Source organism: Dendrobates tinctorius, unplaced genomic scaffold, assembly GCF_039654945.1.
Source record: "Dendrobates tinctorius isolate UK_male_01 unplaced genomic scaffold, ASM3965494v1 ptg000226l, whole genome shotgun sequence".
Classification (NCBI taxonomy): domain Eukaryota; kingdom Metazoa; phylum Chordata; class Amphibia; order Anura; family Dendrobatidae; genus Dendrobates; species Dendrobates tinctorius.
In genome coordinates, this window is record NW_027361893.1 from 526,472 (window position 1) to 553,215 (window position 26,744).

Here is a 26,744-nt window from a genome sequence, read left to right on the forward strand (position 1 = left end):
CTGCCGCTGCTATATATATATATATAGCAACAGACTGCAAAGCATTAATCCCTGCCTAAAGACTGTATTCGGCAAATCCCCCTGCTCATGCACCTGTCCCTCGCTTGGATAAATGCAGAATGTATCAGATGCAAACAACAAAAGCACAAGATGAGCCCTTACAAGGACTGTTAATATGATGGTTCATTATCAGCACCAGTATCAACACTACAGGACTCTGATTCACTATACTGTGCACACACAGGCCTGTATAACCACTCTCTCCCTCCAATAAGGACTGTCCCTGAGCTATGCACTGGCAGGATGTGGAGCGTGGAGGCGCCTGTTCTTTTATAACCCTTGATTATATAATACGGCCAGCCAATCACAGTAATGCCTCTACTGAGATGGCTACGGCATTACAGTGACTGGCAGGCAATCCCCTGCATGAATATTGGCTGTGTAACAGATACCAAACAAGTAGAGTGGGGATTCAAACTTCAAATCTGAACAACGGCTAAGGCTCACCGAGTATTTCCAAGCACCCAGATACTCAAGTGATATCAGAGTATCGTCCCTAGTAATTACACTTTCACATTTAATTATATGACTATTATGTTTTTGTGCAATTTGTCAACAACATATGTAGTTTCTCCCAGTTATTTTTGACGGTCAACAAAATACGATTTTCTAGTAATTTATTTTTCACACTCTACTGTAGGTATGATAATGGTTTCTCTCTGTGTGGGATTTTTGATAGCTAAAAGGGGTTATCCACTACTTGGGACAACCCCTTCTCCTTTTGATGTTCAATACATCCGAGGGCAGGAACAGTGAAGCCATTGCTGATTCAGCACTGGGCTCGTGTTATGAAACCACTTCACAAGAGCCCAGGGAACACGAGTGCCAAGACCACTTGATCAGCGCCAGCATGGAAAACGACTATAAGCGTCTTTATTTGAAATATGACAAACATAAGGAATGACAAGGTGTTGCTCTAGTAATGGAGAACCCCTTTAAGAAATACAATTTTTGGTTAAAACATTTCCTACATTATGAACATGAAAAAGACTTCTCCCTTGTGTGGGTTCTTTGGTGTGTAACAAGATTATATTTCCTATTAAAACATTTTTCACATTCTGAACAGGAAAAAGGCTTCTCCCCTGAGTGGGTTCTCTGGTGCCTAATCAAAGCCGATTTCTGATTAAAACATTTCCCACATTCTGAACAGGAAAAAGGCTTCTCCCCTGTGTGGGTTCTCTGATGCTTAACCAAAGCCGATTTTTCGCTAAAACATTTCCCACATTCTGAACATGAAAAAGGTTTCATGCCTGTGTGGGTTCTTTGGTGTATAACAAGTTTGCGTTTCTGGTTAAAACATTTACCACATTCTGAACAGGAAAAAGGCTTCTCCCCTGTGTGAGTTCTCTGGTGAATAATAAGATCTTTTTTCACGTTAAAACATTTCCCACATTCTGAACATGAAAAAGGTTTCACCCCTGTGTGGGTTCTTTGGTGTGTAACAAGATTACCTTTCTTATTAAAACATTTCCCGCATTCTGAACAGGAAAAAGGCTTCTCCCCTGTGTGAGTTATTTGGTGTATAACAAGTTTGCACTTTTGGTCAAAACATTTCCCACATTCCGAACAGGAAAAAGGCTGCTCCCCAGTGTGGGTTCTTTGGTGTATAACAAGTTTGCCCTTTTGGTCAAAACATTTCCCACATTCCGAACAGGAAAAAGGCTTCTCCCCTGTGTGAGTTATTTGGTGTAAAACAAGTTTCCACTTCTGGTTAAAACATTTCCCACATTCTGAACATGAAAAAGGCTTCTCCCCTGTGTGGATTCTTTGGTGTATAACAAGTTTACCCTTTTGGTTAAAACATTTCCCACATTCTGAACAGGAAAAAGGTTTCTCCCCTGTGTGGGTTCGTTGGTGTATAACAAGTTTGCCCTTTTGGCTAAAACATTTACCACAATCTGAACAAGAAAAAGGCTTCTCCCCTGTGTGGGTTCTTTGATGTATAACAAGATTGCATTTCTGTTTAAAACATTTCCCACATTCTGAACAAGAAAAAGACTTTTTCCCTGTGTGAGTGTTCTGGTGGTTAACCAAAGCTGATTTCTCGTTAAAACATTTCCCACATTCTGAACAGGAAAAAGGCTTTTCCCCTGTGTGGGTTCTCAGATGGCAATCAAGATGCGCTTTCCGGTTAAAACATTTCTTACATTCTGAACATGAAAAAGGCTTCTCCCCTGTGTGAGTTCTCTGGTGCTTAACCAAATCCGATTTCTGTGTAAAACATTTCCCACATTCTGAACAGGAAAAAGGTTTCTCCCCTGTGTGGCTTCTTTTGTGTATAACAAGATTCCATTTCTGTTTGAAACATTTCCCACATTCTGAACATGAAAAAAGTTTATCCTCTGTGTGGGTTCTTTGGTGCATAACAAGAATGCATTTCTGTTGATAACATTTCCCACATTCCAAACAGGAGAAAGGTTTCTCCCCTGTGTGGGTTCTTTGGTGTCTAACAAGACGTGATTTGTATGTAAAACATTTTCCACACTTATAACAAGAAAATCTTTTCTCCACTGTGTGAATTTTTGGATGTTTAAGAAAAGACTTTTCGATGGGAAAATTATTTCCATATTCTGAACATGAAAATGGCTTCTTGGATTTAGGAGTGTTTCCGTTTTTAATGCTTATTTTGTGACTCTGACTTTCCATAATCGTCCCCAATGAATCAGAAGACAAGACCTGTTTCAAAGGATCAGATGAGAGATCTTTGCTGTGAAGGGATGATTGTATATCTGGAGTAATGGCATTTACTTCAATTGTATCCAGTGGGATCTCAAAATCATCCAATTTAAAAATTGAACATGTCAGCTGTTCCTCTGATCTTCCAGTACAGTCAACTGCCAAGATATAAATTATTGTTTTTGAATATTATTTCCCATTTCCACTTAAACTGTCTGTAAAAATGGCAAGTTATGTAAAAATATTGAATTCTTGACCAAGACAATGACAGCTCACAGTCTAATAGAAAATTTCACAGGATGAACCAGTGGAGTGTGGTGTTCAACTATTTGTTCATTCTGCCTCCCAAATATGGAATAAAAAGCCACAAAGAAACGTTAAGTTGACGAACCTAATACTAATGAAAACTTCTACTCATCTTACAAAAAACAAGCCCTCACTCAGGTCCATCATCTGTCAGTGGAAAAACAGGAGGTTTCCACATTATTAGTGGCTCAAAGGCTCTTGAAAAGTAATATGGCTTCCATTAACCAATCCAGCAATAACTATTCCCCCAGAGTCAAATTCCCCCCTCACTTCTGAGCCTTTCAGTGTACCCAAACCACAAGTATTTGGCATTACTATAGTGAGAAGAACCCACTCAATTTACAGTGTGCGTCTCCTGGAGCACAATCAGGGCACTATGTGTTGGGTAATAAAATGGCATATTTTCAATTATTTTTCTCCCACATCCAATGTGTGCCAATTTCCGGAAAGTGCCTGTGGAATCAAAAATTGTCACTGCTCCAATAGATTAGTTCTCTGAGGGTTATAATTTCCAAAATGGAGTCATTTTATGGGGATTCCTACAGCTCTGATTTTCTGAAATTTTGTCATGTTAGGGCTATAGCAGATGGTGTGTCACATCTCTTCTGGGATCTGCTCCTACGACGCCACCATACGTGTCCTTATTCATATGGCAAGTGGGGCTGGTAATGGAGAAGATGTTGTTACCAGAAGCTCTGGATGACATAGGCTCAATTCAGTCACTAAGATTAGGGTGCCTGGGACAAGTAGTACCATCTAGTCTGGCAGTATGGGTGTATGAGCTGTCCAGCTGAAGTAATCTGCTCCCTGATTCAGCCAATTCGATAGCACCATATTCTATGAAAGCTCGAAGCATATTGAAGGAAGCTGCCAGATACAGCCTTGTTCTCCTCTGGTTCAGTCCTCTATGCTCAGCTCACGGCTTGTGTATTTGTTTCCTGTTGTGATCCCAGCCTATTAGCTGACTACTCTTACGTCTTCTGATTTAGTATTTTCTCTGTCTTACTGGTTCTGACCCGGCTACCTGACTATTGTTCTTCCCATTTCACACCACCGAAAAGCAGGCTTTACTGTAGCCCAAGCCAGGGGGTCTCTATGCAAGTCCATATCCATGTAGCGGTGTTAAAGGGTGATGAGCAAGATAATCCCTGGGAGCAGGAAAATAGAGTAGCTAGCACCAAGCCTGTTCATAGTGGCCATTTTTTGAGCTCACAAGTGGACACAAACACTGCTCCTAATACATTGTGTCTGCCAACTATTCCAGGAAGATCTGGATTCAAATAGCTAAATGGTACTCCTTCCCTTCTCAACCCTGAAATGTGTCAGACAGTAGTGTACAACTGTATATAGGGTATTGTTGGATACAAGAGAAGTTGTAAAATAATTTGTGCTGTCCATCAGTTTGCTATTACCTTTTGTGAAAGTGAAAAATATTGGGATTTTATTTTGTGAAGAATTCTAAAATTATCACCACCTGAATTGACACACATCAGATTTGAAAAATAGGCCCTGATTAGGCACACAAAACTGGCTGCAGGAACTTGTTAGAAGAATATTTTGTGAACCAACTACTATAGTCAAAAACTGTGACTATAGATAATAGACAATAACACATCTACAGAAATGATCAAACTCAAAAATCTTCATCAGTAAAAAAAAATGAGTAGTGGTGAAAACTCTCTGGAGTAGTTTCAGTATGGGGCTTGGTGGCTCTTGGCAATCTAAACTATCATAATTTGCTATCAGAAGAGATCCACGAAGAAATATTAGATAGTCAAAGATAAAAGTAGAGGAAAGTATTAATGCTCCGCATTTCAGGAGAAATTGTGCAGTAATCTGAATTTTTTAGGATTGAAAACATAATGAAATTTATGATGTGGAGTGAATCCATGAAACCAGGGCTCGAGTCATTCCAACACATCTCCTGCAGGCATAAATAAATGTATATTACAGCCATCAGTCATGCACAGCTTAGAGATATATCATGGGACAAGTGTAATGTTTTGTACATAGTCAGGGGTGTAACTACTAGATGTACGTGTATTTTGGTATGGGGGGGGGTCTCATTTACAAGTTCACACCGGGGCCCATAACTTTGTAGTTACGTCACTGTATATAGTTTATCATAATCCTACTTGAAGTTAGTTGGTTTTAAAAGAAATAAAGGGAAACTTATTGTACAGAAATTCACACTTGGCCCTGACTGTACATTTAGTGTCGTCAATCATAAAAGTGAAGTTTGGCCAGAAAGACTGGACCTGGTCTTGTAGGGACCATATGAACACATTCAGTAGCACAGAAGGGAGAGAAGGGAGATTCATCCAATAAGATATCAGGATCTAGGAAGCCAACAGCATCATTACCCTCCATTTTCTCTTACAGGCCCAGTATAATATTTTTCTTCAAGTGATTGTCTAACTTGTCAGCACATTCTACTTCATTTGGCTTTGTAGTTTACAGATGTGGGCATGCAACAGTCAGCGTCATCTAATCCCAGGGGGGGTAGGTGGATCCTCCAGGTTGTAAAGTTCTTTAGAAAAGGACTTAATTTCACAAAGTAACTTCAACATTTCCAAATGGAGCAGAATGTTGTGGTCTAGAGGCAAAATGGTGAGCACACGATTGTGACTGATAAGAATCTGTGACTTCTCTGCATTTAATGGTTACTACTCACCTGGGTAGTCATATATATGAATCTCCTCTTTACACCACTCATCACCCCTCACATATGTCTCTGTAGTATTAATACGAGTCAGATCTTCCCCCTGAAACAAATACTGTAAAAGTCACAGACAGATGGAGAAGTCACATCTATGATCAGCTCTAATCCTGCCATCTCCACCGTTCTCATTACACAAGTATAAAACATATAATACTGGTGGATAAAACAAGACTGAGCACAAGACCTTCACAGCTGTCTACACATCATAGGGGAGATCTCATGACACCTTCTCTCCATCTACCTGATGATCCTGAGGAACATTGGGATCTTCTTGTTTACAGTCCTGTAAAAGAAGAGGACGGGGACATCTCTCTCGTGTTGTCATCTTACTGGATAGATCTGGAGGAAACATATAAAAGGACTGAATTCATCCTTTACATACAGATAATTGTAGGCCGTGTGTATTTATTTCTGTCTATTACCTGGTGATGTGAGGGGTTGAGGAACCTCCATCATGATGTCCTTGTATGCATCTTTGTGTCCTTCTAAATACGCCCACTCCTCCATGGAGAAATAGACAGTGACATCCTGAAACCTTATAGGAACCTGACACATACAATGATACTGTCATCCCCTGATCCCTTCATAGCATTACTGTATAATGGCCCAACATTCCCAGCAGTGTCACCTCTCCAGTCAGCAGCTCAATCATCTTGTAGATGAGGTCTAGGATCTTCTGGTCATTGATGTCCTCATACAACAGGGGGTGAGGTGGAGGCCCCATGATTGGGCTCAGGGTTCTTCCCCATCCCTCAGTCACAGGGTCCTGACAGCGCTCTCTAGAGGTCTTCTTCACTACTGTGTAATCCTGGTTATGAAGAGACACATTAATAAATCTCACTACAGACATTTCCAAATTCCTCACCTCTCCAGTTCTGTCCATCTGTTATTCTCATAGATAAGAATGATGTAATGTGACATCATCAGAATCTCTCACCTCTCCAGTTAGCCGGAATAGGATCTCTAGGGTGAGGCGTAATATCCTCTCCGCCATCTTGTCTCTGTCCATATCCACCTTTGATGGTTAAATCAGGAAAATTCTCCTATATAGATCTTCACTGAGAGGATCTGATATTGTAGAGACCTGAATGAGAAGATGAGCCGATGTAACATTATAAAAATCCTGTGTAATAATATTATATCAAACATATGAGGAGATAGAACATGTAGATATTGTATTCTCTAGTCTTGTATGGACTGGAACATAAGTTGAATTGCTGACTAACACATCTCCTCCGTGCCCACAATCACTGGCTATGTTACTCACTGCTTCAGCAACTTATTGGCTGTAGGTGTTAGGAACGGCGGAACGCACTAAATAAAAGTAATAAAGTGCGTTCGCCGCTCGGGGGTCCACCGTGCAGTAGATGATATGACTGCTGCTAAGTGGTGGCATGCAAGCGATATGGCAGAAATACGCACGTGGGATAAACGTCACCCAGGTGCGCAGAGCAATCTCTGTTAAGTCACAGAGGTGCCAACAAAGACAAATACAATAAGGCTGAGCCTGTTGGAGTCACAGTACTCAGAGTATATGCGCACACGGTATCTGGTCACAGGAGCAGAGCCAAAGACAGCGGAACTGTGTCCGTCTAGGCCTACCGTGCGTGCGATGTTGCAACTGCGGACTCCAAGGAGGGCTGCAACTGCCGCTAGACGACAAAGCTAGTAAGCAAGCGCAATGTCGGACGCTAGCAACTGTGGATGATGTAGTAATGGCGCGCTGGCGCTGACTCTAAGCTTAGTCCCTGTCCACATACGTAATATCAGAGGGAAGATGTTTCAAGTGAGTCAATCACCAGAATCATACATCCATCATCATTCACACAGTAGCAACTAGAGACTTTAATAGCATATTGCCGAACGGTCATGCGCGCTTTTTATAGCCGTGCGGGACCTTCCAGATCTCCGAGATGGACCAATGAGATCAGAAACAGGACCTGAGCATATGACTCCCGATCTCCAATGGGAGATCGTGAGCATGCCCAGTAGGAGCACTGAGGGACTTAGTCTGTGGAGCGGTCTGCTGCAAAGTAATCTCCTCTGCAGTAGATAGCAGGAGACCGCGGAATGTGAGGCTCTGGATTCCTGCAGAGCAGACGCAGAAACCCGACGCCTAACAGTAGGAATCCCAAGTTTGTTGGGAATGACTAGGAAATACAGAGACTGGCCCGGACCGAAGCAGCAATGGTATTTTTTGTTATTTTACAACATACCACGTTCTTCCCTGACATCTAGTAATAAGACCTATATATTTAGGCCACAGACAACAAGCAGTTTCTTCCTCAGAGTCGGCAGCTGAATACGTTTCTCATAGACTCATCTTCCATAACGCTAATTCTCGTCTCATTTACCGACACTGGAATCGGCATAAGTAATACTGCAGGAGATATTCATTACACGTGACAGGAGAAATAACTACTTCATGATGAGGACGACATCTTCATCTTCTACTACGGCTCTAGAAACATATTTGGCCAGAGTCCGTCACTGACTCCATCCCCACCGGCCGTCTATATGAAGGTTTCCCGTCTTCCCCGCACTGTTATCTTCTATCACGTTAGGTCTCACATCTGATTCACACACAGAAGTTTGAGGCGTTTATAAAAGCTTGTTTGTAAGAATGCAAAGACAGGAGTTATTTAAAGCCAATGGCTGTATTCTCATAAGCTTCCATATATTACGTGACAAGCACCAAAAATAAAATTGGGAACGGATATATTGTGGGAACATTATACTGTGTGGAGGAACCAAGAAAGAGGCTGTGTGGCATCAAAAATGAGGATAAGTAAGGATTTATTATCCAGTGGTTTCGGTGGAAGCATATTGTGTGGGGCATGTTGTATCATTATGTGTATGGAGGATGGCAGTATGGGGGGGGGAACATTATACTGTGTGTGGGGGCCAAGAAAGGGGTATTAGAGTAATAAGTTTCTTTCACAAAAACACCCTAAAAATAACCAAGCTAGGGGTGAGGAGGCCATGCATACCAGGATGGGAATTAAGGAATCATATCTACCAGGATATGGGATGCTAGTACAGAATTGACCACATTATTTGCTTCAATTTCTTATTTCTAATTTCCTCCTCTGAAACCTGGGTGTGTCTTATAGTCTAAAAAATACGGTACTTCTTGATGAGGATGACATCTTCTGCTATGGCTCTAGAAACATATTTGGCCGTAGTACGTCACTGACTCCATCCCCACCGGCCGTCTATATGAATGTTTACCGTCTTCCCCTGACTGTAATCTTCTATCACGTTAAATCTCATGTCTGATTCACACACAGAAGCTTGAGGCTTTCATAAAACCTTGTTTGTAAATGTAACGTGCTGCTATACTGCATTACAGTGTACCCTACACCAGGGGTGCTGGTGAGGGAAGAGAGGTTACACACACACACAGTAATAACACGAAGCAGCCGCACAGGTGCCACCGGTAAAGAAAGAGTGGTCAGACTAGCTGATGTCAACAACTGTCAGGAGCAGAAGTACCAAGTGAGACAGCAAGTGCGTATTCAGGGACGAGCAAGAAGTCAGGACCTACCGGGAACGTGTTATCAGAAACGCAAGACATAAGACATAGTCAGGGTACAAGCCAGAGGGTCAGAAAGCCAGTTGGGAAGCGTGGTATCAGAAACGGAAAAACCAGAAGCAGAGTCCAGAGATCAAGCCGAGTCATACACAAGTCCAGGTAATCAGGGGCAGAAGGAACACTAAAGGAATAAAGGTCAGAGGCACTAGCCTGGAAGCTTGCCGTATAGCTGACACTGGCCCACAGGGTGCAGAGGACTGAAATAGCCCAGCCAGCTCCAGAAAGAGGCAGATGGGATTAACCCCCGCATAACCAGTCCAAAGAGAAGACAGCAGAAAACAAACTCTGGACTGGATCATGACAGTAAAATCATCAACAGTTATTTGATGCCAAATTCGACATGAACAGTATTTGTTTTTTCTGGTTACGATTTTTTTTTTTTTTTTTTATCATTTTCACTTTGGCCTCTATACAATACATGAAAAATACCACAACAAAAAAATAAAATGGCCGTACTGTGTGAACATTATACTGTGTGGGGGCAAAGAAAAAGGCTGTATGGCATCATGAATGGGGATAAGTGAGAATTATCTAGTGGTTTGGGTGGAAGCATATTGGGTGGAAGATGGTGGTACTGGGAAAACATTATACTGTGTGTGGGCCCCGTACTATGAGAGTAATACAAGTTTCCTCGGTTCCCGTCTTTCATAGTTGGGTTGTTTGTATCTATGAGCGGAAAAGGAACAAAACCATTGTGATTCTTATAATGAGACAACACAAAACCCCCTAAAGATAACATTTTATAACAATCCCACAATTTGTGACTCTTCAGGGTAAATCGCTCTCACCATTGGATTAGAGCTGATACTATGAAGCTAAAGTGACTAAACAGACTTTCTGTCACCTCCATAAAGGGGCACTTTTCCGTGTTTGTCAGAACTGTCCGAGGATTATTAGAGGTGATAGTTTCCCCCCCACTTAGAAGGGACACCGGTGGATATTGGGGTCTTTAGCTGCTACAGTTCTGGTGGGATTTACTCGGTAAAGAGCTGGAATCCCTTTCTCCCAAAGGGTTAAATGTCATCTGTAACTTCAATGTCTTTCTATGAAGCTTCTTCTCCGAACTTTCTTCCTGTTTTCTGCTGTATTTCTATTACTCCCCGGAATCAGGAATGTATTAAGTCCTATAGAAACTGCGGAGAAAGAATCATTTCTAATCCTGTGTTTCCAGGATTCTTCTTGTGGGAATTGCCGGCAATATCCCCAGTGCAATATATTTCCAGTATTAATGCACCAGCAATGGGGAATCTCCACATCCCCCCACCTGCAGAGCCACACTCCACATAGAGAATAATGGAGCCTCCAGCACCGACCTCCACCCGCAGAGCCGCACTCCACATAGAGAATAATGGAGCCTCCAGCACCGACCTCCACCCGCAGAGCCATACTCCACATAAATAATGGAGCCTCCAGCACTGACCACCCGCAGAGCCGCACTTCACATAGAGAATAATGGAGCCTTCAGTGGGTCGCCCTCCCAGGGCCGTGGGGTACTCGGTACCGGGCCGGTGTCAGTGGGATGTCTCACAGCAGCGGTGACCCGGTCCGTGGCCCTGGGCGCCCAAATGAAGGGTGGTTTGTGATATAGTTATGTGATAGTTCGTGACGCCACCTGTGGTGTTTGGCAAGCAAGATGTTAAGCCAACGCTGCGTGCAGATCCTCTGGGGCTGATGGTGTCTTGCAGCATAGATGGTGTAGCTCCCCACAGGTGAAGCTGTAACCCCAGGGCAGTGTAATTGCAATGGAGGAGAATAGGCGCAGGCGGTGTGAGGAATGCTGGTACCCAGAAGTAGCAGTGCTGACAGTGTTAGCGCACAAATGAATGGAAGACACCAGGGCTTGCAGTTCCAAACCTTCACTCACAGTCCGTGGTACACACCGACTCAATCAACCTCACGGGCTAGTCAGGATTCTCCTCTCTAGCACTCCGCCAACATGTACCTTTCCTGAACGACTCCTCTATCGTGCCTTAAGGTGTGAAGAACTCTAGTACCGTGGTACTCTGGAGTTCCTCCTGTCAGATGTTCCTAACAACTCTACTTGTATGACAGACGGCTGTAGCCTCTCTCGGGGACTCCCTTCTCCGGAGTCCTGGCTCTCTATTCAGTTGCTGTTGTACCCCAAGTCTTAGATGGGAGTAGTGCATTTACAGCCAACTACTCCACCGGTGTCTGCTGCAGAACCATAAGTGTCCATACAACCTCGGGGACCGGGCCCCGGCCTTGCGCTGAGAACCTATAGGCAGCGTTCCTCTTCCAACCCACGTCTCCTCTCTGTTCTCCTACTTCTTCGTTCCGCACTGTCCTTTCTCTCTCTTATGGAAGCTTAGGTTGCAGTTCTACGTCTTTCTCCTTCTGTTCCTTTCCTGTGCCAGCTGGCTCAGGTCACTGAGGCAGCTGCAGCACTCCTTCCTCCATCCCTTCTTCCAGGGATCCTCACTCCTGTCTGAGTGACTTCCTACCCAACTGACCTTCTGTAAGACTGACCTCCAGACTCTAAACCTTCCCACTCTTTTATATATCTAAACTCCACCCACCTCCCAGCACATCCAGTGTTCCATGCAGGGAACCACCAGAAGTGCTCTGCTACTCTCTAAGCACTGAGCCGCAATGTAGTTGTGCAGAACTACCCTGTTGCGTGGGGTGCGAGTGTTGGAGTGTGGAAAGGTGTTCCCAACTTACCTAGGTGGTGGGGCACTACACCTTAGGAGAAGGTGCAGCATCTCTGTGGCAACTGAGCCTCAGGGGCGAGACACCAGCAACGACCTCCACCCACAGAGCCGCACTCCACATAAATAATGGAGCCTTCAGCACCGACCTCCACATAGAGAATAATGGAGCCTCCAGCACCTACCTCCACTCGCAGAGCCACACTCCACATAGAGAATAATGGAGCCTCCGGCACCGACCTCCACCTGCAGACCAGCACTCCACATAAATAATGGAACCTCCAGCACCTACCTCCACCCGCAGATCCACACTCCACATGGAGAATAATGGAGCCTCCGGCACCTACCTCCACCCGCAAAGCAGCACTCCACATAGAGAATAATGGAGCCTCCCGCACCGACCTCCACCCACAGAGCCGCACTCCACATAGAGAATAATGGAAACTCCAGAACCGACCTCCACCCGCAGAGCCGCACTATACATATAGAATAATGGAGCCTCCGGCACCGACCTCCACCCGCAGAGCCCCACTCCACATAGAGAATAATGGAGCCTCCAGCACCAACCTCCACCCGCACTCCACATAGAAAATAATGGAGCCTCCAGCACCGACCTCCACCCGCACTCCACATAGAGAATAATGGAGCCTCCAGCACCGACCTCCACTCACAGAGCCACACTCCACATAGAGAATAATGGAGCCTCCGGCACCGACCTCCACCCGCAGAGCCGCACTCCACATAGAGAATAATGGAGCCTCCAGCACCGACCTCCACCCGCACTCCACATAGAGAATAAAGGAGCCTCCAGCACCGACCTCCACCCGCAGAGCCGCAATCCACATAGAGAATAATGGAGCCTCCAGTAACGACCTCCACCCGCACTTCACAAAGAGAATGGGAGCCTCCGGCACCGACCTCCACCCGCACTCCACATATAGAATAATTGAGCCTCCGGCACCGACCTCCACCCGCAGAGCCACACTCCACATAGAGAATGGAGCCTCCAGCACCGACCTCCACCCGCAGAGCCACACTCCACATAGAGAATAATGGAGCCTCCAGCACTGACCTCCACCCGCAGAGCCGCACTCCACATAGAGAATAATGGAGCCTCCAGCAATAGAGAATAATGGAGCCTCCGGCACCGACCTCCACCCGCAGAGCCGCACTCCACATAGAGAATAATGGAGCCTCCAGCACCTACCTCCACCCGCAGAGCCGCACTCCACATAGAGAATAACGGAGCCTCCGGCACCGACCTCCACCCGCAGAGCCACACTCCACATAGAGAATAATGGAGCCTCCGGCACCGACCTCCACCCGCACTCCACATAGAGAATAATGGAGCCTCCAGCACCAACCACCACCCGCAGAACCGCACTCCACATAGAGAATAATGGAGCCTCTGGCACCGACCTCCACCCGCAGAGCCGCACTCCACATAGAGAATAATGGAGCCTCCAGCACCGACCTCCACCCGCAGAGCCGCACTCCACATAGAGAATAATGGAGCCTCCGGCACCGACCTCCACCCGCAGAGCCGCACTCCACATAGAGAATAATGGAGCCTCCGGCACCGACCTCCACCCGCAGAGCTGCACTCCACATAGAGAATAATGGAGCCTCCGGCACCGACCTCCACCCGCAGAGCCGCACTCCACATAGAGAATAATGGAGCCACGGGCACCTACCTCCACCAGCAGAGCCGCACTTCACATAGAGAATAATGGAGCCTCCGGCACCGACCTCCACCCGCAGAGCCGCACTCCACAGAGAGAATAATGGAGCCTCCCGCACTGACCTCCACACACAGAGCCGCACTCCACATAGAGAATAATGGAGCCTCCAGCACCGACCTCCACCCGCAGAGCCGCACTCCACATAGAGAATAAAGGAGCCTCCCGCACCGACCTCCACCCACTGAGCCGCACTCCACATAGAGAATGGAAACTCCAGAACCGACCTCCACCCGCAGAGCCGCACTCCACATAGAGAATAATGGAGCCTCCAGTACCGACCTCCACCCGCACTCCACATAGAGAATGGGAGCCTCCGGCACCGACCTCCACCCGCACTCCACATAGAGAATAATTGAGCCTCCGGCACCGACCTCCACCCGCAGAGCAGCACTCCACGTAGAGAATAATGGAGCCTCCATTACCGACCTCCACCCGCACTCCACATAGAGAATAATGGAGCCTCCAGTACCGACCTTCACCCGCAGAGCCGCACTCCACATAGAGAATGGAGCCTCCAGCACCGACCTCCACCCGCAGAGCCGCACTCCACAAAGAGAATAATGGAGCCTCCCGCACCGACCTCCACCCACAGAGCCATGCTCCACATATAGAATAATGGAGCCTCCAGCACCGACCTCCACCCGCACACCACATAGAGAATAATGGAGCCTCCGGCACCTACCTCCACCCGCAGAGCCGCACTCCACATAGAGAATAATGAGGCCTCCAGCACCGACCTACACCCGCAGAGCCAAACTCCACATAGAGAATAATGGAGCCTCCAGCACAGACCTCCACCCGCAGAGCCGCACTCCACATAAGAGAACAATGAAGCCTCCAGCACCGACCTCCACCCGCACTCCACATAGAGAATAATGGAGCCTCCAGCACTGACCTCCACCCTCAGAACCGCACTCCACATAGAGAATAATGGAGCCTCTGGCACCGACCTCCACCCGCAGAGCCGCACTCCACATAGAGAATAATGGAGCTTCCGGCACCGACCTCCACCCGCAGAGCAGCACTCCACATAGAGAATAATGGAGCCTCCGGCACCGACCTCCACCCGCAGAGCTGCACTCCACATAGAGAATAATGGAGCCTCCGGCACCGACCTCCACCCGCAGAGCCGCACTCCACATAGAGAATAATGGAGCCTCCGGCACCAACCTCCACCAGCAGAGCCGCACTTCACATAGAGAATAATGGAGCCTTCAGCACCGACCTCCACCCACAGAGCCGCACTCCACATAGAGAATAATGGAAACTCCAGAACCGACCTCCACCCGCAGAGCCGCACTCTACATAGATAATAATGGAGCCTCCGGCACCAACCTCCACCCGCAGAGCCGCACTCCACATAGAGAATAATGGAGCCTCCGGCACCGACCTCCACCCGCAGAGCCGCACTCCACATAGAGAATAATGGAGTCTCCAGTAACGACCTCCACCCGCACTCCACATAGAGAATAAAGGAGCCTCCAGCACCGACCTCCACCCGCAGAGCCGCAATCCACATAGAGAATAATGGAGCCTCCAGTAACGACCTCCACCCGCACACCACATAGAGAATGGGAGCCTCCGGCACCGACCTCCACCCGCACTCCACATATAGAATAATTGAGCCTCCGGCACCGACCTCCACCCGCAGAGCCACACTCCACATAGAGAATGGAGCCTCCAGCACTGACCTCCACCCGCAGAGCCACACTCCACATAGAGAATAATGGAGCCTCCAGCAATAGAGAATAATGGAGCCTCCGGCACCGACCTCCACCCGCAGAGCCGCACTACACATAGAGAATAATGGAGCCTCCAGCACCTACCTCCACCCGCAGAGCCGCACTCCACATAGAGAATAATGGGGCCTCCAGCACCGACCTACACCCGCAGAGCCAAACTCCACATAGAGAACAATGGAGCCTCCAGCACAGACCTCCACCCGCAGAGCCGCACTCCACATAAGAGAACAATGAAGCCTCCAGCACCGATCTCCACCCGCAGAACCGCACTCCACATAGAGAATAATGGAGCCTCCAGCAATGACCTCCACCTGCAGAACCGCACTCCACATAGAGAATAATGGAGCCTCTGGCACCGACCTCCACCCGCAGAGCCGCACTCCACATAGAGAATAATGGAGCCTCCGGCACCGACCTCCACCCGCAGAGCAGCACTCCACATAGAGAATAATGGAGCCTCCGGCACCGACCTCCAACCGCAGAGCTGCACTCCACATAGAGAATAATGGAGCCTCCGGCACCAACCTCCACCAGCAGAGCCGCACTCCACATAGAGAATAATGGAGCCTCCCGCACTGACCTCCACACGCAGAGCCGCACTCCACATAGAGAATAATGGAGCCTCCAGCACCGACCTCCACTCACAGAGCCGCACTCCACATAGAGAATAATGGAGCCTCCAGCACCGACCTCCACCCGCAGAGCCGCACTCCACATAGAGAATGGAGCCTCCAGCACCGACCTCCACCCACAGAGCCGCACTCCACATAGAGAATAATGGAAACTCCAGAACCGACCTCCACCCGCAGAGCCGCACTCTACATAGATAATAATGGAGCCTCCGGCACCAACCTCCACCCGCAGAGCCGCACTCCACATAGAGAATAATGGAGCCTCCGGCACCGACCTCAACCCGCAGAGCCGCACTCCACATAGAGAATAATGGAGCCTCCAGTACCGACCTCCACCCGCACTCCACATAGAGAATGGGAGCCTCCGGCACCGACCTCCACCCGCACTCCACATATAGAATAATTGAGCCTCCGGCACAGACCTCCACCCGCAGAGCCGCACTCCACGTAGAGAATAATGGAGCCTCCAGTACCGACCTCCACCCGCACTCCACATAGAGAATAATGGAGCCTCCAGCACCGACCTCCACCCGCAGAGCCGCACTCCACATACAGAATAATGGAGCCTCCGGCACCGACCTCCACCCGCAGAGCCGCACTCCACAGAGAGAATAATGGAGCCTCCGGCACCGACCTCCACCCGCAGAGCCACACTCCACATAGAGAATAATGGAGCCTCCAGCACCCACCTCCACCCGCAGAGCCGCACTCCACATACAGCATAATGGAGCCTCCGGCACCAACCTCCACCCGCAGAGCCGCACTCCACATACAGAATAATGGAGCCTCCAGCACCGACCTCCACCCGCAGAGCCCTACTCCACGTAGAGAATAATGGAGCCTCTAGCACTTACCTCCAACCGCAGAGCCGCACTACACATAGAGAATAATGGGGCCTCCAGCACCGACCTCCACCCGCAGGGCCACACTCCACATAGAGAATAATGGGGCCTCCAGCACCTACCTCCACCCGCAGAGCCACACTCCACATAAAGAATAATGGAGCCTCCAGCACCGACCTACACCCGCAGAGCCACACTTCACATAGAGAATAATGGAGCCTCCAGCACTGACCTCCACCCGCAGAGCCGCACTCCACATAGAGAATAATGGAGCCTCCAGCACCGACCTCCACCCGCAGAGCCGCACTCCACATAGAGAATAATGGAGCCCCCAGCACCTACCTCCACCCGCAGAGCCGCACTCCACATAGAGAATAATGGAGCCTCCAGCAATAGAGAATAATGGAGCCTCCGGCACCGACCTCCACCCGCAGAGCCGCACTCCACATAGAGAATAATGGAGCCTCCAGCACCTACCTCCACCCGCAGAGCCGCACTCCACATAGAGAATAATGGAGCCTCCAGCACCGACCTCCACCCGCACTCCACAGAGAATAATGGAGCCTCCAGCACCGACCTCCACCCGCAGAGCCACACTCCACATAGAGAATAATGGAGCCTCCAGCACCGACCTCCACCCGCAGAGCCACACTCCACATAGAGAATAATGGAGCCTCCAGCACCTACCTCCACCCGCAAAGCCACACTCCACGTAGAGAATAATGGAGACTCCGGCACCGACCTCCACATGCAGAGCCACACTCCACATAGAGAATAATGGAGCCTCTGGCACCGACCTCCACCCACAGAGCCACACTCCACATAGAGAATAATGGAGCCTCCAGCACCGACCTCCACCCGCAGAGCCGCACTCCACAGAGAGAATAATGGAGCCTCCAGCACCAACCTCCACCCGCAGAGCCACACTCCACATAGAGAATAATGGAGCCTCCAGCACCAACCTCCACCCGCAGAGCCACACTCCACATAGAGAATAATGGAGCCTCCAGCACCTACCTCCACCCGCAGAGCCACACTCCACATAGAGAATAATGGAGCCTCGAGCACCTACCTCCACCCGCAGAGCCACACTCCACATAGAGAATAATGGAGCCTCGAGCACCTACCTCCACCCGCAGAGCCGCACTCCACATAGAGAATAATGGAGCCTCCGGCACCGACCTCCACCCGCAGAGCCGCACTCCACAGAGATAATAATGGAGCCTCCGGCACCGACCTCCACCCGCAGAGCCACACTCCACATAGAGAATAATGGAGCCTCCAGCACCTACCTCCACCCGCAGAGCCGCACTCCACATACAGAATAATGGAGCCTCCGGCACCAACCTCCACCCGCAGAGCCGCACTCCACATACAGAATAATGGAGCCTCCAGCACCAACCTCCACCCACAGAGCCACACTCCACATAGAGAATAATGGAGCCTCCAGCACCTACCTCCACCCGCAGAGCCACACTCCACATAGAGAATAATGGAGCCTCCAGCACCAACCTCCACCCGCAGAGCCACACTCCACATAGAGAATAATGGAGCCTCGAGCACCTACCTCCACCCGCAGAGCTGCACTCCACATAGAGAATAATGGAGCCTCCGGCACCGACCTCCACCCGCAGAGCCGCACTCCACATAGAGAATAATGGAGCCCCCAGCACCTACCTCCACCCGCAGAGCCGCACTCCACATAGAGAATAATGGAGCCTCCAGCAATAGAGAATAATGGAGCCTCCGGCACCGACCTCCACCCGCAGAGCCGCACTCCACATAGAGAATAATGGAGCCTCCAGCACCTACCTCCACCCGCAGAGCCGCACTCCACATAGAGAATAATGGAGCCTCCAGCACCGACCTCCACCCGCAGAGCCACACTCCACATAGAGAATAATGGAGCCTCCAGCACCTACCTCCACCCGCAAAGCCACACTCCACGTAGAGAATAATGGAGACTCCGGCACCGACCTCCACATGCAGAGCCACACTCCACATAGAGAATAATGGAGCCTCTGGCACCGACCTCCACCCACAGAGCCACACTCCACATAGAGAATAATGGAGCCTCCAGCACCGACCTCCACCCGCAGAGCCGCACTCCACAGAGAGAATAATGGAGCCTCCAGCACCGACCTGCACCCGCAGAGCCACACTCCACATAGAGAATAATGGAGCCTCCAGCACCAACCTCCACCCGCAGAGCCACACTCCACATAGAGAATAATGGAGCCTCCAGCACCTACCTCCACCCGCAGAGCCACACTCCACATAGAGAATAATGGAGCCTCGAGCACCTACCTCCACCCGCAGAGCCACACTCCACATAGAGAATAATGGAGCCTCGAGCACCTACCTCCACCCGCAGAGCCGCACTCCACATAGAGAATAATGGAGCCTCCGGCACCGACCTCCACCCGCAGAGCCGCACTCCACAGAGATAATAATGGAGCCTCCGGCACCGACCTCCACCCGCAGAGCCACACTCCACATAGAGAATAATGGAGCCTCCAGCACCTACCTCCACCCGCAGAGCCGCACTCCACATACAGAATAATGGAGCCTCCGGCACCAACCTCCACCCGCAGAGCCGCACTCCACATACAGAATAATGGAGCCTCCAGCACCAACCTCCACCCGCAGAGCCACACTCCACATAGAGAATAATGGAGCCTCCAGCACCTACCTCCACCCGCAGAGCCACACTCCACATAGAGAATAATGGAGCCTCCAGCACCAACCTCCACCCGCAGAGCCACACTCCACATAGAGAATAATGGAGCCTCGAGCACCTACCTCCACCCGCAGAGCTGCACTCCACATAGAGAATAATGGAGCCTCCGGCACCGACCTCCACCCGCAGAGCCGCACTCCACAGAGAGAATAATGGAGCCTCCGGCACCGACCTCCACCCGCAGAGCCACACTCCACATAGAGAATAATGGAGCCTCCAGCACCTACCTCCAGCCGCAGAGCCGCACTCCACATACAGAATAATGGAGCCTCCGGCACCAACCTCCACCCGCAGAGCCGCACTCCACATACAGAATAATGGAGCCTCCAGCACCGACCTCCACCCGCAGAGCCCTACTCCACGTAGAGAATAATGGAGCCTCTAGCACTTACCTCCACCCGCAGAGCCGCACTACACATAGAGAATAATGGAGCCTCCAGCACCGACCTCCACCCGCAGAGCCGCACTCCACATAGAGAATAATGGAGCCTCCAGCAATAGAGAATAATGGAGCCTCCGGCACCGACCTCCACCCGCAGAGCCGCACTCCACATAGAGAATAATGGAGCCTCCAGCACCGACCTCCACCCGCAGAGCCACACTCCACATAGAGAATAATGGAGCCTCCGGCACCGACCTCCACCCGCAGAGCCGCACTCCACATAGAGAATAATGGAGCCTCCGGCACCGACCTCCACCCGCAGAGCCGCACTCCACATAGAGAATAATGGAGCCTCCAGCATCTACCTCCACCCGCAGAGCCGCACTCCACGTAGAGAATAATGGAGACTCCGGCACCGACCTCCACCCGCAGAGCCACACTCCACATAGAGAATAATGGAGCCTCCGGCACCGACCTCCACCCACAGAGCCACACTCCACAGAGAATAATGGAGCCTCCAGCACCGACCTCCACCCGCAGAGCCGCACTCCACAGAGAGAATAATGGAGCCTCCAGCACCGACCTCCACCCGCAGAGCCACACTCCACATAGAGAATAATGGAGCCTCCAGCACCTACCTCCAACCGCAGAGCTGCACTCCACATAGAGAATAATGGAGCCTCCGGCACCGACCTCCACCCGCAGAGCCGCACTCCACAGAGAGAATAATGGAGCCTCCGGCACCGACCTCCACCCGCAGAGCCACACTCCACATAGAGAATAATGGAGCCTCCAGCACCTACCTCCACCCGCAGAGCCGCACTCCACATACAGAATAATGGAGCCTCCGGCACCAACCTCCACCCGCAGAGCCGCACTCCACATACAGAATAATGGAGCCTCCAGCACCGACCTCCACCCGCAGAGCCCTACTCCACGTAGAGAATAATGGAGCCTCTAGCACTTACCTCCACCCGCAGAGCCGCACTACACATAGAGAATAATGGGGCCTCCAGCACCGACCTCCACCCGCAGGGCCACACTCCACATAGAGAATAATGGGGCCTCCAGCACCTACCTCCACCCGCAGAGCCACACTCCACATAAAGAATAATGGAGCCTCCAGCACCGACCTACACCCGCAGAGCCACACTTCACATAGAGAATAATGGAGCCTCCAGCACTGACCTCCACCCGCAGAGCCGCACTCCACATAGAGAATAATGGAGCCTCCAGCACCGACCTCCACCCGCAGAGCCGCACTCCACATAGAGAATAATGGAGCCCCCAGCACCTACCTCCACCCGCAGAGCCGCACTCCACATAGAGAATAATGGAGCCTCCAGCAATAGAGAATAATGGAGCCTCCGGCACCGACCTCCACCCGCAGAGCCGCACTCCACATAGAGAATAATGGAGCCTCCAGCACCTACCTCCACCCGCAGAGCCGCACTCCACATAGAGAATAATGGAGCCTCCAGCACCGACCTCCACCCGCACTCCACAGAGAATAATGGAGCCTCCAGCACCGACCTCCACCCGCAGAGCCACACTCCACATAGAGAATAATGGAGCCTCCAGCACCGACCTCCACCCGCAGAGCCACACTCCACATAGAGAATAATGGAGCCTCCAGCACCTACCTCCACCCGCAAAGCCACACTCCACGTAGAGAATAATGGAGACTCCGGCACCGACCTCCACCTGCAGAGCCACACTCCACATAGAGAATAATGGAGCCTCTGGCACCGACCTCCACCCACAGAGCCACACTCCACATAGAGAATAATGGAGCCTCCAGCACCGACCTCCACCCGCAGAGCCGCACTCCACAGAGAGAATAATGGAGCCTCCAGCACCGACCTCCACCCGCAGAGCCACACTCCACATAGAGAATAATGGAGCCTCCAGCACCAACCTCCACCCGCAGAGCCACACTCCACATAGAGAATAATGGAGCCTCCAGCACCTACCTCCACCCGCAGAGCCACACTCCACATAGAGAATAATGGAGCCTCGAGCACCTACCTCCACCCGCAGAGCCACACTCCACATAGAGAATAATGGAGCCTCGAGCACCTACCTCCACCCGCAGAGCCACACTCCACATAGAGAATAATGGAGCCTCCGGCACCGACCTCCACCCGCAGAGCCGCACTCCACAGAGAGAATAATGGAGCCTCCGGCACCGACCTCCACCCGCAGAGCCACACTCCACATAGAGAATAATGGAGCCTCCAGCACCTACCTCCACCCGCAGAGCCGCACTCCACATACAGAATAATGGAGCCTCCGGCACCAACCTCCACCCGCAGAGCCGCACTCCACATACAGAATAATTGAGCCTCCAGCACCAACCTCCACCCGCAGAGCCACACTCCACATAGAGAATAATGGAGCCTCCAGCACCTACCTCCACCCGCAGAGCCACACTCCACATAGAGAATAATGGAGCCTCCAGCACCAACCTCCACCCGCAGAGCCACACTCCACATAGAGAATAATGGAGCCTCGAGCACCTACCTCCACCCGCAGAGCCGCACTCCACAGAGAGAATAATGGAGCCTCCGGCACCGACCTCCACCCGCAGAGCCACACTCCACATAGAGAATAATGGAGCCTCCGGCACCAACCTCCACCCGCAGAGCCGCACTCCACATACAGAATAATGGAGCCTCCAGCACCGACCTCCACCCGCAGAGCCCTACTCCACGTAGAGAATAATGGAGCCTCTAGCACTTACTTCCACCCGCAGAGCCGCACTACACATAGAGAATAATGGAGCCTCCAGCACCGACCTCCACCCGCAGAGCCGCACTCCACATAGAGAATAATGGAGCCTCCAGCAATAGAGAATAATGGAGCCTCCGGCACCGACCTCCACCCGCAGAGCCGCACTCCACATAGAGAATAATGGAGCCTCCAGCACCGACCTCCACCCGCAGAGCCACACTCCACATAGAGAATAATGGAGCCTCCAGCACCGACCTCCACCCGCAGAGCCGCACTCCACATAGAGAATAATGGAGCCTCCAGCAATAGAGATTGAATGGAGCCTCCGGCACTGACCTCCACCCGCAGAGCCGCACTCCACATAGAGAATAATGGAGCCTCCAGCACCGACCTCCACCCGCAGAGCCGCACTCCACATAGAGAATAATGGAGCCCCCAGCACCTACCTCCACCCGCAGAGCCGCACTCCACATAGAGAATAATGGAGCCTCCATCAATAGAGAATAATGGAGCCTCCGGCACCGACCTCCACCCGCAGAGCCACACTCCACATAGAGAATAATGGAGCCTCCAGCACCTACCTCCACCCGCAGAGACGCACTCCACATAGAGAATAATGGAGCCTCCAGCACCGACCTCCACCCGCACTCCACAGAGAATAATGGAGCCTCCAGCACCGATCTCCACCCGCAGAGCCACACTCCACATAGAGAATAATGGAGCCTCCAGCACCGACCTCCACCCGCAGAGCCACACTCCACATAGAGAATAATGGAGCCTCCAGCACCTACCTCCACCCGCAGAGCCGCACTCCACATAGAGAATAATGGAGCCTCCGGCACCGACCTCCACCCGCAGAGCCGCACTCCACATAGAGAATAATGGAGCCTCCGGCACCGACCTCCACCCGCAGAGCCACACTCCACATAGAGAATAATGGAGCCTCCGTCACCGACCTCCACCCGCAGAGCCACACTCCACATAGAGAATAATGGAGCCTCCGGCACCGACCTCCACCCGCAGAGCCGCACTCCACATAGAGAATAATGGAGCCTCCGGCTCCGACCTCCACCCGCAGAGCCGCACTCCACATAGAGAATAATGGAGCCTCCAGCACCGACCTCCACCCGCAGAGCCGCACTCCACATAGAGAATAATGGGGCCTCCAGCACCGACCTCCACTCGCAGAGCCGCACTCCACACAGAGAATAATGGAGCCTCGAGCACCGACCTCCACCCGCAGAGCCGCACTCCACATAGAGAATAATGGAGCCTCCGGCACCTACCTCCACCCGCACTCCACATAGAGAATAATGGGGCCTCCAGCACCGACCTCCACTCGCAGAGCCGCACTCCACATAAGGAATAATGGAGCCTCGAGCACTGACCTCCACCCGCAGAGCCACACTCCACATAGAGAATAATGGAGCCTCCAGCACCGACCTCCACCCGCAGAGCCACACTCCACATAGAGAATAATGGAGCCTCCGGCACCTACCTCCACCCGCACTCCACATAGAGAATAATGGGGCCTCCAGCACCGACCTCCACTCGCAGAGCCGCACTCCACATAAGGAATAATGGAGCCTCGAGCACTGACCTCCACCCGCAGAGCCACACTCCACATAGAGAATAATGGAGCCTCCAGCACTGACCTCCACCCGCAGAGCCACACTCCACATAGAGAATAATGGGGCCTCCAGCACCGACCTCCACTCGCAGAGCCGCACTCCACATAGAGAATAATGGAGCCTCCAGCACCGACCTCCACCCGCAGAGCCACACTCCACATAGAGAATAATGGAGCCTCCAGCACCGACCTCCACCCGCAGAGCCACACTCCACATAGAGAATAATGGAGCGTCCGGCACCTACCTCCACCCGCAGAGCCACATATATGGCAGCTCTGTGCGCACAGGACCTGCGATGAGGTCACAGGAGGGGAGGAGTCAGAAGTCACATGATCAGTTGCCTCAGTGTATGCAGGACTCTGGCTGCTGTGTAGTGATGGGCAGCCCCGCTCTTTTCCCTCTTTTCTCCCTCCAGTCTCTTCACTATAAAGCCTGGGCCTCATTATACAGCTGTACAGGGGTCTAGTGATGGGCAGTCCGGCTCTTCTTGCTCCTTTCCCCTCTTCTCTCCCTCCAGTCCCTTCACTATAAAGCCTGGGCCTCATTATACAGCTGTACAGGGGTCTAGTGATGGGCAGTCCGGCTCTTCTTGCTCCTTTCCCCTCTTTTCTCCCTCCAGTCTCTTCACTATAAAGCCTGGGCCTCATTATACAGCTGTACAGGGGTCTAGTGATGGGCAGGCCAGCTCTTCTTGCTCATTTCCCCTCCAGTCTCTTCACTATAAAGCCTGGGCCTCATTATACAGCTGTACAGGGGTCAAGTGATGGGCAGTCAGGCTCTTCTTGCTCCTTTCCCCTCTTCTCTCCCTCCTGTCCCTTCACTATAAAGCCTGGGCCTCATTATACAGCTGTACAGGGGTCTAGTGATGGGCAGTCCGGCTCTTCTTGCTCCTTTCTCTCTTTTCTCCCTCCTGTCCCTTCACTATAAAGCCTGGGCCTCATTATACAGCTGTACAGGGGTCTAGTGATGGGCACTCCGGCTCATCTTGCTCCTTTCCCCTCTTTTCTCCCTCCCGTCTCTTCACTATAAAGCCTGGGCCTCATTATACAGCTGTACAGGGGTCTAGTGATGGGCAGTCCGGCTCTTCTTGCTCCTTTCCCTCTTTTCTCTCTCCAGTCCCTTCACTATAAAGCCTGGGCCTCATTATACAGCTGTACAGGGCTCTAGTGATGGGCAGTCCAGCTCTTCTTGCTCCTTTCCCCCTTTTTCTCCCTCCAGTCCCTTCACTATAAAGCCTGGGCCTCATTATACAGCTGTACAGGGGTCTAGTGATGGGCAGTCTGGCTCTTCTGGCTCCTTTCCCCTCTCTTCTTCCTCCAGTCCCTTCACTATAAAGCCTGGGCCTCATTATACAGCTGTACAGGGGTCTAGTGATGGGCAGTCCGGCTCTTCTTGCTTCTTTCCCCTCTTTTCTCCCTCCAGTCCCTTCACTATAAAGCCTGGGCCTCATTATACAGCTGTACAGGGGTCTAGTGATGGGCAGTCCGGCTCTTCTTGCTCCTTTCCCCTCTTTTCTCCCTCCAGTCCCTTCACTATAAAGCCTGGGCCTCATTATACAGCTGTACAGGGGTCTAGTGATGGGCAGTCCGGCTCTTCTTGCTCCTTTCCCCTCTTTTCTCCCTCCAGTCTCTTCACTATAAAGCCTGGGCCTCATTATACAGCTGTACAGGGGTCTAGTGATGGGCAGTCCAGCTCTTCTTGCTCCTTTCCCCTCTTTTCGCCCTCCAGTCTCTTCACTATAAAGCCTGGGCCTCATTATACAGCTGTACAGGGGTCAAGTGATGGGCAGTCCGGCTCTTCTTGCTCCTTTCCCCTCTTCTCTCCCTCCTGTCCCTTCACTATAAAGCCTGGGCCTCATTATACAGCTGTACAGGGGTCTAATGAAGGCTGTTTAGCCCTTTCCTCAGACTGTAGCTCCTGGGATCAGGCCCTCACTCCTCTCTGTATTGTGCATTGTGACTTTTGTTATCCTCTAATATCTGATATTTATCCATGTGGTTTCTACATTAGTACAGTGTATGTGGACTGACACTTTTATGGGGACATCCTGGCACTGCTTGGGTACTGTTAGGGTATGTGCACACGTTGCGGATTTTTCAGCACAGAATCCGCATCTCTTGGCAGAAAACGCAGGTGCAGATTTGATGCTGTTTTTCATTGCGGTTTTGCCTGCGGATTTATCTGCGTTTTTGACAGCAATAAAGATATCTAAACTTTGACAAACTTAACTAAGGAAAAAAATGTGATGTCATTTCCTTGTCCAACCCCTTCT

At 50.9% G+C, this 26,744-nt stretch overlaps 1 protein-coding gene across 4 annotated transcripts in view; it reads right to left on the reverse strand.

The window, feature by feature from the left end:
• Positions 1-899: 899 nt before the first annotated feature.
• Positions 900-26,744, reverse strand: part of LOC141059281 (uncharacterized) — a 31,039-nt gene continuing 5,194 nt past the window's right edge. Inside the window, exons 1-7 of one of the 4 annotated variants that reach the window (XM_073555594.1) lie at positions 24,717-24,859; positions 6,702-6,848; positions 6,393-6,572; positions 6,187-6,310; positions 6,006-6,103; positions 5,717-5,807; positions 900-2,894 (exon numbers count right to left, since the gene is read on the reverse strand). In XM_073555594.1, the coding sequence (XP_073411695.1) occupies positions 1,033-2,894; positions 5,717-5,807; positions 6,006-6,103; positions 6,187-6,310; positions 6,393-6,572; positions 6,702-6,773 (2,427 nt within the window). In that variant the 5' untranslated portion in view covers positions 6,774-6,848; positions 24,717-24,859 and the 3' untranslated portion in view covers positions 900-1,032. Of the gene's footprint in view, positions 2,895-5,716; positions 5,808-6,005; positions 6,104-6,186; positions 6,311-6,392; positions 6,573-6,701; positions 6,849-17,563; positions 17,821-18,798; positions 19,078-24,716; positions 24,860-26,744 lie in introns of those variants that run through there. The other 3 variants (XM_073555592.1, XM_073555593.1, XM_073555595.1) reach the window with 3 other exon arrangements.